Source organism: Xenopus laevis, chromosome 9_10S, assembly GCF_017654675.1.
Source record: "Xenopus laevis strain J_2021 chromosome 9_10S, Xenopus_laevis_v10.1, whole genome shotgun sequence".
NCBI lineage: Eukaryota > Metazoa > Chordata > Amphibia > Anura > Pipidae > Xenopus > Xenopus laevis.
Window position 1 is genome coordinate 24,908,986 of NC_054388.1, and position 12,471 is coordinate 24,921,456.

General features: G+C 36.4%; 1 protein-coding gene across 5 annotated transcripts in view; it reads left to right on the forward strand.

Moving 5' to 3' along the window:
* The window catches only part of usp36.S (ubiquitin specific peptidase 36 S homeolog), a 146,655-nt gene extending 136,477 nt beyond the window's left edge, over positions 1-10,178 (forward strand). For all 5 annotated transcript variants that reach the window (XM_018238342.2, XM_018238345.2, XM_018238346.2 and 2 more), the window contains 3 exons: positions 3,443-3,601; positions 5,302-5,417; positions 8,624-10,178. In XM_018238342.2, the coding sequence (XP_018093831.1) occupies positions 3,443-3,601; positions 5,302-5,417; positions 8,624-8,752 (404 nt within the window). In that variant the 3' untranslated portion in view covers positions 8,753-10,178. The remainder of the gene's footprint in view (positions 1-3,442; positions 3,602-5,301; positions 5,418-8,623) is intronic.
* The last annotated feature ends 2,293 nt before the right edge of the window (positions 10,179-12,471 follow it).

A 12,471-nucleotide genomic window follows, 5' to 3' on the forward strand; every position in this document is an offset into this window, starting at 1 on the left:
TTAATAGCACTGTAACTGGAAAGAATTACCCTATACGCAGTTACATTAATTGTGACTCTAAATGTGTAATTTATTTAGCAACGTGTGAGTGTGGCATACAATATGTGGGCCGCACATGCCGATCTTTAAAAGAACGGGTACGAGAACATCTTACACCCATCAATCTGAACAACCTGGATCACATTAGTCATAACCATAGGAGAGTATCAGCTGTAAGCAAACATATTATGTTAAATCATAATGGTAATTTCAACCTAATAAAATTCCAAGGCATAGAACTGGTTAAACTAGGAGTAAGAGGAGGAGACTTGCAGAAAAAAATAGATCAAAGGGAGGTATACTGGATTTTCACATTAAAAACACGCCTTCCACAGGGATTGAATAGCGATTGGGAGGTTTCATGCTTCCTTTAAACTAAAGTGAACTTAAATTACTGGAATAATTTCTATTTATTGAGATTCTGATTATTATATAAATTTTGACTAAATGTTCCCACACAGATGTATAGAGAAAATAGAAAAAATATAGCCTGAAAACAAACCATGAGTGTAATATGCTAATTTTAATGGGTGTATTGTTTTAATTGTACTCACTATATAAGACAGAGAGCTAGGAACAGACTCCACCTCTGATGAAGTGCCAAAGAGAGGCACGAAACGCGTCAGGTGACTAGACACGCTATGGTTTAGTTGTGCAGTCCCAGGAGAATGCCTGTCTGTGTTTTTAAAGATGCTTGGAAATAAAGACTTTTTTCTTTTATTCTAATATCCCGTGGTTATTGGCTCCAGTCTATCTATTACTTTCTTGGATGTTGCCAATTTGCCAGGTGCGGAGTCCGGCTGACTGAGGGCCACCACGAGGATAGATGCGGACCAGTCGCGTGTGAGTAATAAATACAAGTGAAAATGTATATACACTATTGTCATTTGGGGGTCTCTGTGCGCCACATAGTTTGGTATATCTATGCATATTGGGCATCAAAGTGTTTAGTAGACCCCTGGCGTTCATATTTAGGATGTTTTATACTGATAAGTTACGAAATGTGGGGCATATAATGGGGTAAAATTCAAGCTTTGTGACGATTTTCAGAAATTTGATAAAAACCGTTATGTTCAGCATTGCTTTGCAGTTTGGCAGTTTGCAGTAGAAACACTTATTTACCCATATTGGATTCGTCAGAATGTGTACTTTCTGAAAATATATGGTTTTCTGGGGTCTCTGTACTGTTAGGTGGTCTAATGTCGCATAATACACACACCGGGTGGTTATATTGCAGCAGCCAGCACGTCAGCCGTGAAAATGTCTATACATATTGTCATTTGGGGGTCTCTGTGCGCCACATAGTTTGGTATATCTATGCACATTGGGCATCAAACTGTTTAGTAGACCCATATGTTTATATTTAGGATGCTTTATGCTGGTAATGATACATGGACAATACGATGCTGGAAAGTTGAAGCTTTGAGGCAATTTCCAGATATTTCACCAAAACCGCCAAATTTGTCAAAGCCTTGCGACTCAGTAGTTTGGAGCAGAAAGGCATGGGTACCCATTTTAGATTCTGTAGAATGTGTACTTTCCAAAAATATATGGGGTTGGGGGGTAAACATATATTTCTGTGTTTTTACCCCACAAAAATGCAGTCAATGTGTTGATTTTTCATTAGCTGAAGTTACCCACAGGACAATTTGTATGTGCTAATTTCATTTTGGGGCCTCTAAATGCCATATACTTTGGTAAACTTATGAACAATGGCCACCAAAATGTTCAGAGGAACCCTGGCAATCATATTTAGGGTGCTTTTTCTTAGTACGTAATGACACATGGGTGATATGGTGCTGGGAAGTTGAAGCTTTGAGGCAATTTTCAGATATTTCACCAAAACCGACAACTTTGGGAAAGCCGTGCGACTCAGTAGTTTGGAGCAATAAGGCATGGGTACCCATTTTAGATTCGGTAGAATGTGTACTTTCCAAAAATATATGGGTTTTGGGGGGTAAACATATATTTCTGTGTTTTTACCCCACAAAAATGCAGTCAATGTGTTGATCTTTCATTAGCTGAAGTTACCCACGGGACTGTTTGTATGCGCTAACTTCATTTTGGGGCCTCTAAATGCCAGATACTTTGGTAAACTTATGAACAATGACCACCAAAATGTTCAGAGTAACCCTGGCAATCATATTTAGGGTGCTTTTTCTTAGTACGTAATGATACATGGGCGATATGGTGCTGGGAAGTTGAAGGTTTGAGGCAATTTTCAGATATTTCACCAAAACCGACAATTCTGGGAAAGCCTTGCGACTCAGTAGTTTGGAGCAGAAAGGCATGGGTACCCATTTTAGATTCAGTAGAATGTGTACTTTCCAAAAATATATGGGTTTGGGGGGTAAACATATATATTTCTGTGTTTTTACCCCACAAAAAATGCAGTCAATGTGTTGATTTCTCAGTAGCTGAAGTAAAGTCCTGAACAATTTGGATGTGCTAACTTCATATTGGTGTCTCTAAATGCCAGATACTTTGGTAAACCTATGCATAATGGGTATCAAACTGTTCAGTGGACCCCTGGCAATCATATTTCAGGTGCTTTTTCTTGGTACCTAATATAGTTTGGGATATGCGGAGCAGCAAAATAAAACCTTTGAAATGATTTTTCAGAATTTTGAATTTTTTGTTGAAAAACCGCTATATTCAGACAAGCTTTTATGTTTGGTAGTTGGGAGTAGAGAGACATAGTTACCCATTTTATAATCGGCAGAATGTGTACTTTTCAAAAATGTATGGTTTTCTGGGGTAAACCTACAGTTTCAGGATTTTTTGCCTTGGAATCTAAAGCATGCCGTTTTCTGCCTTAGTGCTTTCAAAATTCGGTAATATACTGCCGGGAGTTTTTGATGTACAGAAATCCTAAATCTCCCTAAAACTATACATATCTGGTATTGGCACGTTCGAGAGACATAAGGCTTTCCAAATCAGTTGGATTTTCATCCGTAAAATGAAATATTTTTCTGGTATAAATTGATATACGATGAAAAATGGTAATTTTTCATTTTTTTTTGGTATTTAGCACTATAAATTTTTTTGCACAGGTGGAAATACATGAAAACTCAGGCAGATTTAGAAAGCTCAGTTTCTACCGAAAAAAACAATGTATAGTTTTCCTAGGTAAACTATAGGTTTCCCCTCAGAAAATGCCCCTATAGTGAGAGAGCACAAAATGTTTCAAAAACGGCTGGCATTTCGCGTAACCAAAATGTGAAATTCTGCTGGCACTTAAAGGGTTAAAAAGTATTTTATATTTGTTATGCTTTCTTTGTTATCTTCATTAAAAAATGTTTGGTGGTCCCAGCTGTATTGAAGAAGACAACTTTTTCCCAAATAAATCATACAATGTCTGTTTTATCCTTGCATAGTGTGAGACACTGTTTTCTCTTTACAGCCCCTGTATTTGTATGGGACAGCAAAATCCGCAGTGTTGATAGGAAAAATCTGTCTGCTGCACAAATTCCTGTTATGGCAAGCAATAAAGGGAACGAGTCTCGGCATGTAACAGAGGAATTACTTAAAAATTCCAGCAACAAAGCATACAGCAAACAAGGTGATAATGTTCATTAATGAAAATCATTTTTGACTTTTTTTTATCCTGCTTTAAACAGTCCTAGTTTGAATAGTAAAGTAGTTGCTCACTGAATGTTTCACAAACATATATGCACACCTACGCTTGGAAAGGTTTCTTTAAATCCTTTGCACTTCATATTGGAGCATCTGGACAGAAAAAGACATTTGTGAATACTGTGGTTAGGTATAAATAGTGATACCGGTTAATTAATGGCAAAATACCGAACTACATTGAACAGGATATAGTGTATCCTGCATTTGAGCTAGATTACAGTGGTTGAGCATTTGATATTTTACATGCAGAGTCTCCGTATCATAGATTAGAAACTGATTAATGTTCATGTAGGGTTGTTATTAACTCTGCAAGTTCCACTGGGGCTGTACAATTAAAATAGGGCCAAACTCTATAGATACTGGCTAGAAAGCATTTATGTTGACTGCAAAACTTGACAAAAATTGAGCCTAGAAATGCTGAACAAAGTATTTGAGATAAAAAAATTTATAGGATAGACCACTATTTGTATATTCTCCCTTTACTCAGATATTAATAACTGGGTGGTACTACTAAGCGCTTTAGTGATTAAAGGAGTAAATACAGAAAAGAATAACTTTGTTCAACATGATAACTAAAATAATTGAGAATAAGATCAAAAATAAAAATGCGAATACTTAATTAAGTGAATAAGGAATAAGCAGAACAATGTTATTTTGTCTAATATATAGTACCAGTAATTCATTACAGGTGATTACACGTAACTTAGGAAAAATCCCTGATCTATTATCTTGTTCTATTAATGGGTTGAATACGAACAGTACATTAAGTAATAAAGAGTTTGAAATGTTTATAATGAAAACACTAAGTTTTTTTTGTATTTATATAGATGTGTGTTTTTAATTGCTATTAGAAATGTATTATAAAAAAAGCTTCTAACTAGCATATGCACACTATTTAATCACACTATATTAATTGACCACATAAATATTAATTAATTAATTGATCACACGTTTTTCATTTTTATTCATATATAGTAATATGGAGTATAGTACTTTATATACACATGAATTTATTTCATATTTTCTTTTTAAACGAATATATACACATTTACACTTTGAGATTGGTATTGTTTATATTATATATGAAGGAGTGTCTTTTTTACACAAGCATCAATTTGCATTTTATATATTATTCAATGAATCCATTTTTCACTATAACTTTCTTTGCCTTTAAATCGTTAATGATATACTCGTATGTATCTATTTAAAGACCAACACAAGTGTGCACTAATTACTCTGATGACGTGTCAAGCCTTTTGACACGAAACGCGTTAGACGTATACCCGCTCCTCTGTAACTTTTAATGCACAAGAATAAAGCCGAAAATTTATATTAAATATACTAGACTCCTGAATACCTTGATCAGCGCTCCACAGCGGTAAATGTGATTGATGTAGTAGCCGGTTAGAAGTGACCAACACATCGCGAGAGCTGCGGTCAAGCAGGAGATGGCGTGCATGGGATGAGCTCCGCCATTACCACATCACTACTTTTTGTCAGCCTAGAAATGTTACTTGGTTTAACAATAACTAATAAATATGACTATGAAGATTTTCATTCATCCAAGTCATGGATTTTTTGAATTACTTATATTAGCAATAACTAATAAGCATATTTTACCCCTAGTGCTTACCTGGAATGAAGCAGTATCTGATGTCAGCTGTGATGCAATATCCTGTGTTAATGAAACCAAATACAATACGGTGATAGATGAATGGGATGAAGGTTTTGACAGCGGAAAGGTATTATTTTTTAATTTCTAAATCACAGATCTTGACTATTCAGAGGCAGATTTGTTGCATGTACCAGTTGTAGAAAGGGTGTGTGTATACTGTCATTGGCAATCTAAAATATAATATAAGAAATCAACAATCCCATGCAATCCCTGTCAGGATTTTTAAACCTGGAGAGAAAGGAAATGCAATAAATTCAGTAAATACAGCAGATTCCCAATTTAGCACACCCCAGGCTGAAGCTTTAAAGAAAATCATTCAAAATATCATATTGCTAACCACTAATGAACCCCTATTTCAGATCAAGAAGTCTCCAAAACCATCAAACAAATAAATGCCTTTCCAAATAAATAAGAAGTCCAGATGGCTATACAAATATATGTCATAAAACAAGCAAAGATATTCAAGCTGACTGGGCTCTAGGCACATGCCTCTTCTGCCTACCCTTAGTTCAGGCCCTGGACTATACTTTATTAAATTGTTGAACCAAGCAATACAAAGCAGTTTCTGTCTGAAATTAATTTTTAATTTCTAAATAATAACTATATAAAAAGCAGGCAAGGACCTCACAATATGCATTTTATTAATTCTAAATACAGATTTAAAGATCTATTTTTCAATCCTAGCCCAAAAAAGGCAACATGCTTTTGATGGTTTCAGTTGGGTATTGTAAAATAGCATATGTCTGTAATAATATTCAGTGTAAGTATATGGTCAAATAACCATTCACCAAAATATCTTTAATGTGTAGAACTATGTTACGAATTAAAAACAATACCGAAGATGAACTACAACACTCCCCTCTTGGAAATCTTAACATTGTAATTGATTTTGCATGAAAACCATAAGATGTCATACATATTTTTTAGAATTTATAAACCGATCATATTAAAAAACCTATCTCATAAAAACAAAACACAGTATTTGGAGGGGCCCCTCTAGCCAGTTCATAAGACCGGGGAAAATTGCTAAATCATTGTTTTAATATCTGCAGCTGGTATTTTGAAGTTATTAGTTGGAATTGGGATCATATCGCTCAAAATCATTATATTCCTTCCCAGGAGTACTGACAAAACTGGCATTAGAATCAATATGTGTAGCATATAATTATGTAAATGTCTCCTTCACAGTGTAGTAAAGCCCCAAACCAATTTATTAGGCACAAAAATAACACAATTTATTTGCTGAATTCCATCATGGGTAAATCAGCCTCATAGCCAGGTAGGTCCCCTTTTAACATATCCCAAACATTGTAACTCCAGGCTCAATGTATGACCAAGTGCCTTCAAACTTATGATTTTTTAACACAGTTGTGTTTGCCTTTTCCATTCCTATGCTGGACTCCCCAACAGCCATTTCATCACAAAAGAGAGTAACGTAAAATCCACATAGTTAAGGAAATTGTCATTTTAAGGAACTTATCAACAAATTGTAGTGCACACAAACCTTTGTGTGAAACCACATAGTTTAGAAATTATTCTGCCACATTCACCTATCTGTGCTCAAAGTTCCTGGGCTTTTGCACTCACAGCTGTAAAAGTGCACCCAGCCAAAATTAAATTATAAAAGACACAGTAGTCCCCCCTCAAATGTCATGTTATGGTTATTTAGAGGGGAAACAACAGCAGATAACAGATAAGCCCTGTAGTATACAATGGGATTCTTCAGAATTTATTTAACGGTGTATCCTGTGCTTTAACGGCTGCCCCATGGCTACACAGCTTATTTATATAAACTATAGTTGGGTTTCTGAAGCAAACACTCTATTTTTACCGGTGCAGGGCTACAGTACATTATATTGTCATTCCTTTAAAGCTCTTCAATTTCTTGGTGTTACATGGGTTGAACAAAAAGATTGCATAAAAATGTGAGGAACTAAAGCCTTTTTTTAAGACAATCACTTCATTTCAGGGGCTCAAAAGTAATTGGACCATTGACTCAAAGGCTATTTCATGGGCATGTGTGGGCAATTCCTTCGTTATCTTATCAATGAAGCAGATAAAAGCCCTGGAGTTTATTTGAGGGGGGGGGCTGCTTGTATGTGGAAGATTTTGCTCTGAACAGACAACATGCGGTCAAATGAGCTCTCCAGCAGGTGAAATAAGCCATCCTTTCGCTGAAAAAAATCAGAAAAATTACTAAAATATTAGGAGTGTCAAAATCTAAAGTTTGGTACATCCTGAAAAAGAAAGAAAGAAAGAAAGCACTGGTAATCTCAGCAACGCAAAAAGCTTGGACGTCCACGGAAGACATTAGTGGTGGATGATCGTAGAATAATTTCCATGGTGAAAAGAAACCCCTTCACAACAGCCAAACAAGTGAACAACACTCTTCAGGAGGTAGCCGTATTTATATCCAAGTATACCATAAAGAGAAGACTTCATGAAAATAAATACAGAGGGTGCACTGCAAGGTGATAGCCACTCATAAGCATCAAGAATATAAAGGCTAGATTGGACTTTGCTAAAAAAAGCCAGCACAGTTCTGGAAAAACATTTTTTGGACATATGAAACCAAGATCAACCTCTACCAGAATGATGGCAAGAAAAAAGTATGTAGAAGGTGTGTAACAGATCATGATCCAAAGCATACCACGTCTCTATAAAACATGGCGAGGCAGTGTGATGCTTGGTCGTGCATGGCTGCCAGTGGCACTGGGACACTAGTGTTTATCGTTGATGTGACAGGGCAGAAGCAGCCGAATGAATGCTGAGGTGTTCAGAGACTTACGGTCTGCTCAAATCCAGCTAAATGCAGTCAAATTGATTGGGAGGCCCTGAAATTAAGTGATTGTGTTAAAAAAAGGCGTTAGTTCCTCACATTTTTAAGCAATCTTTTTGTTCAACCCATTGAATTAAAGCTGAAAGTCTGCAGACTGCATCTGAGTTGTTTTATTTAAAATTCATTGTGGTAATGTACAGAACCAAAATTAGAAAAAAGTTGTCTCTGTCTAAAGATTTATGGGCCTAACTATATACACATTTTGTTTTTACGACCACCAATGTATATTTTGATTATGATGTTTATAGGGGTTAGTGCACCTGGACCACAACTATAACTTAATGAGCTTTTACTCGAAACACTTTGTCCTTTAATTTCTTTAATATTTAGCACTACATTTTGCTTTTCATTTTTCAAGTCTGATTTTTGTGCTTTGTTATAAAGACATTTTGTGCATGACAGCTAAAAGATGCTTGTACACCTCTGTCTCATAGATAAAGAAGATGAAATTCAAACGGGACAGATGGAGGACCAGGAATGTTTTCCAAACCCTGCAAAATCGGCGCAACTTCTGGTCTGTTATGCACCCCCGGCAATTCTCAAGACCAGTATATAGGTTTTGATCAAGCAGGCCAAAGTATTAAAAGGAAAAAGAAAACTGCTTTCTTGATCTGTGTTGTACATGTTATTTTAACATCTTTAAAGAATTCTGTATTTAAAGGCTACTCCTTATGTGAACCATTCACTATTATAACATATTCATATTATTTAATTTAAGCCATATGATACACATAGTACACAGCACAGGAAATACTAATAACTGTAACTTGTTTGTTTTACTGTACAAGCACTCCAAAACACAATTCTAATGGTCCGTATATTTACTGCATATTGTGCAATTACTAAATCACTAGCCTAATTTAATTAATTGGCAATATACTTTTTCTTAAGCAACACAAATAGCTATAAAAATATTTAAAGCCTCAATTGGTCGTTAAAAAGTAGTATATACAAATGGGAAGATTATATACAGATGAAAAGTAAGCTATATACAAATGCAGTTTTTTCATGTTCAATCTGATCCTGGTTTGAAGCAATTCCAAAATGATGGGACTATGTAATAAAAGGTACAAATTTTGCTAACGATCACCTACAGCAACCAATAAGTATTTATGGTCACCTGTTTAAAATCAGACATCTAATTGGTTGCTATGGGGTACCTCACCTAGGCAATCTTAGTGTCTTTTATTACATATGGGGTTAATCAAGATTTAATCAAGCTTTTTAAAAATTATGTAGAAATTACAAAAGTTTGTACTGTCAACATGCAAATGCATAGCATTACTTTCCATCTGTGCTTTAGAGCTTTAATAAGACATTGATATTCTTAGAATATTTGCAATTGGTCATCCTTGTTTTCTTTATGCTATATCAGTCTAGAAATGTAAAATATGCTACGGTTGTGACAAGTTGGTGCCCTAAACCAGAAGCTAATTTTAGGCTAAAGGGAAACTAAATTCTGAAAAGCTTATTATGATTGTCTTTATGCTCTTATAATCCTATACTCCTGTAACCTGTAGAACCACGAACTGTCTTTAAAATAATCCTTTTGAAACCTATACCAAGTAATGTTCTCTGTTTTGTACATTAAGTTTTAGAGCTCTGTGACTAATGACCAATTGCTTTGCCTTTATGCTCATGGCTTTAAATGGCCATAAATCACCTAATTGACTTCTAATATCCTTCTTGTATATGATTTTAAAATTATTTCTTACATAAATATATTAGCTGGCAAGCAGATTTTTCAGTTGCTTGCAGAATGGGAATAGGCAGAATAGAAACTTATCATTCAAAAACTATAATTCAAAATTAAAATGAATTTAAAATTGTGTATAATACACCCATCTACAACATCAAATCAAAAGTGAACTTTCTCTTAAAGGGATATCATCTTCCACTTTCATGTATTCTATATAGTTTATTACTGCAAATTCTAATTAACTAATGTTTGGTGTTTTCTGACAATAAATATATACAGTTTTCATAAAATGTTTTTAAAATGTTTTGTATTTGTTTCATTAGCCCTGTTAACAACATTAAGCCTGTTAAAGCTGGCCATACAATGAAAGGTCTGCCAGTTTGGAGAGGTCACCACAAGAGTGGATCTCTCCCCAATATCATCACCTTGAGGTGGGCAATATCTGCCTGATCAGGTTGTTTGGCACGAGGGCCGCTTATGGAGTAGAATAACTGGCCTGCCTGTTCTCAAGAGTACTCCAGCCTCCAGGACCTGAAGGCTAAAGTCTATGAACAGAGAAACCTGGAGCTTCCATCACCTATTGGAGAGAGAAAGCAAAATTAACCTTTTGTCACATTTCTCTGGTCACTAAAATATGAATTGCCTCTGGGGAAATCTTCATGCATACTTTCTAAAGTAGCCCAAAGGTTTCTTGCAAGAAAACTACAGGCAACTTTGCACCATGTTGCATGTTAGCTGGGGGAGAGGAAACAAGGGACGTTTTGTCATCTGCTATAGCCAAGATTCAGCACAGGCAACAAAACTTCCCTTTTGTTAGTGCCATAAGAGCTAAAAATCATTCAGTGGTGTAAACAAATAATATAGTCCACTATAAACAGTAACTACAAAAACATTGCTTTGTGAGACAGATGACAATTACATGGGATGTGAGAACGTTTCACTTTTATTTTAATTGAGATACTGGCAGATTTTTAACTAGGAATTGCTGTAATTACCTCACACTTGTCCAAGCTGAATGTCACTTTGCCTATCTGAAAATGTAGCAAAAAAATTAAAGTTGACCATGCGTTATACTGTACTGTGAAATAGTGCTGGATTTAGATAAAATCTGGCCTAAGGCAAAGAATTTTTACGGATTTTGCCCCCCCACACACACACACCTGTTTAACAAAAACACACCCCATTTTAAGTGGTTGGAAAGTGCACAAGCATTATATTACTGACACACAATGACCTATGCAATATTATGACACATAGTGACAACCCCTACAGCACAAATTAGAGAACAAAAGATAGAATGGAATGTATTATACTTTTGTAGATCAGTGAGATCTCAGCAAGTATACTGTGTGCCCCTCTCACCCTTTGTTTTGAGACAATTCTAATCACGTCTTTATCTATGTCCGCTTCCTCATAATGCTTTTGATCACAAAGCCACTTGCCTAGTTTAAACACTCCTGCAGCCTCTTGGCAATCCTTTCCCCTTGCACTGCTAATGTTGCCACATGTTCCAGAAGTAAATACTAGCCTTCATATATTTTTATTTAACACTGACATCAAGTATCCTTTTTACCAGACAGGTAAAATACTAGCTAGCTTGCAACCCTAACTGTGAACCTCCCTTCCAGTGAAGTGTAATCAATCACAAAGTTGCATGGATTCAACTTTTAAATTCCTATTTGTTTTTTTAAACTCCACTTACAGAGCCCCACTTAAAGAACACACGGTTACCTATTGGCAATTCATAGGAGAGAGCTGGAGTTCATTAAACACTTTTCAAGTGCAACTAATCATAACCCACCCACCTCAAATTGATGTTGGTTTTATCCTTACTAAACCACTTACAGTTTAGAATAACAGCAGTCCAACATCAGTAACCTGACCAATCACGGTTTTTGGTAGAAATATTTCTACATGGCAAATAATTTACTAGTAGGTGTTGTAGAGTAATAGAAAACCAACAAACCCAACAATCATTACATGCCAATTCTGTGTAACTGAATCAATTGAGGCTTGTTCATAATAATAGCTTGTTCCAAATAAGTGTGGAGTTAAATTAGTGACGTCTGTGAAGAAGCAGGTGTCAATTAAGGCCCTTATTTAAGGAAGGCATCAAAAGAAGTGCATTTCCTTGATTAAAAAGTTGATTTGAGGGGGCGTGGCCGACCGCACAGCAGCAAAGACACGTCTGTACTGGGCTCCCAGGGCATAGACTAATACACAGTCCCCATCTAGCCCGAAACAGCCCTTGAGGTTATTCTCCCCTACCCCAGCAGCCTGATTAAGCCCCCACCCCCTGGAGGAAAAAAACTGTCTCTCTGGCACTAATAGAGCCGCAGCACAAACCGGGGGCCTACTCCTGAAACGGAAGCCGGGGACTCGCGTGGGAATGCGACCCGGAAAGCTGGCCGACCGGAACAGCGGCGCAATAATAAGCGCATAGGCTGGCAAGATTCCTGGGACCCAGCAAGGGGTGAGTGCCTTGCAGCCCCTGTATGCTCCCCCTCCAGTTCCAATGCTAATTTACCCCCTGCAGCTTCAGCACAAATGGGCTGGGAAGGAACTGGAGGCCCAAGTTGTTAA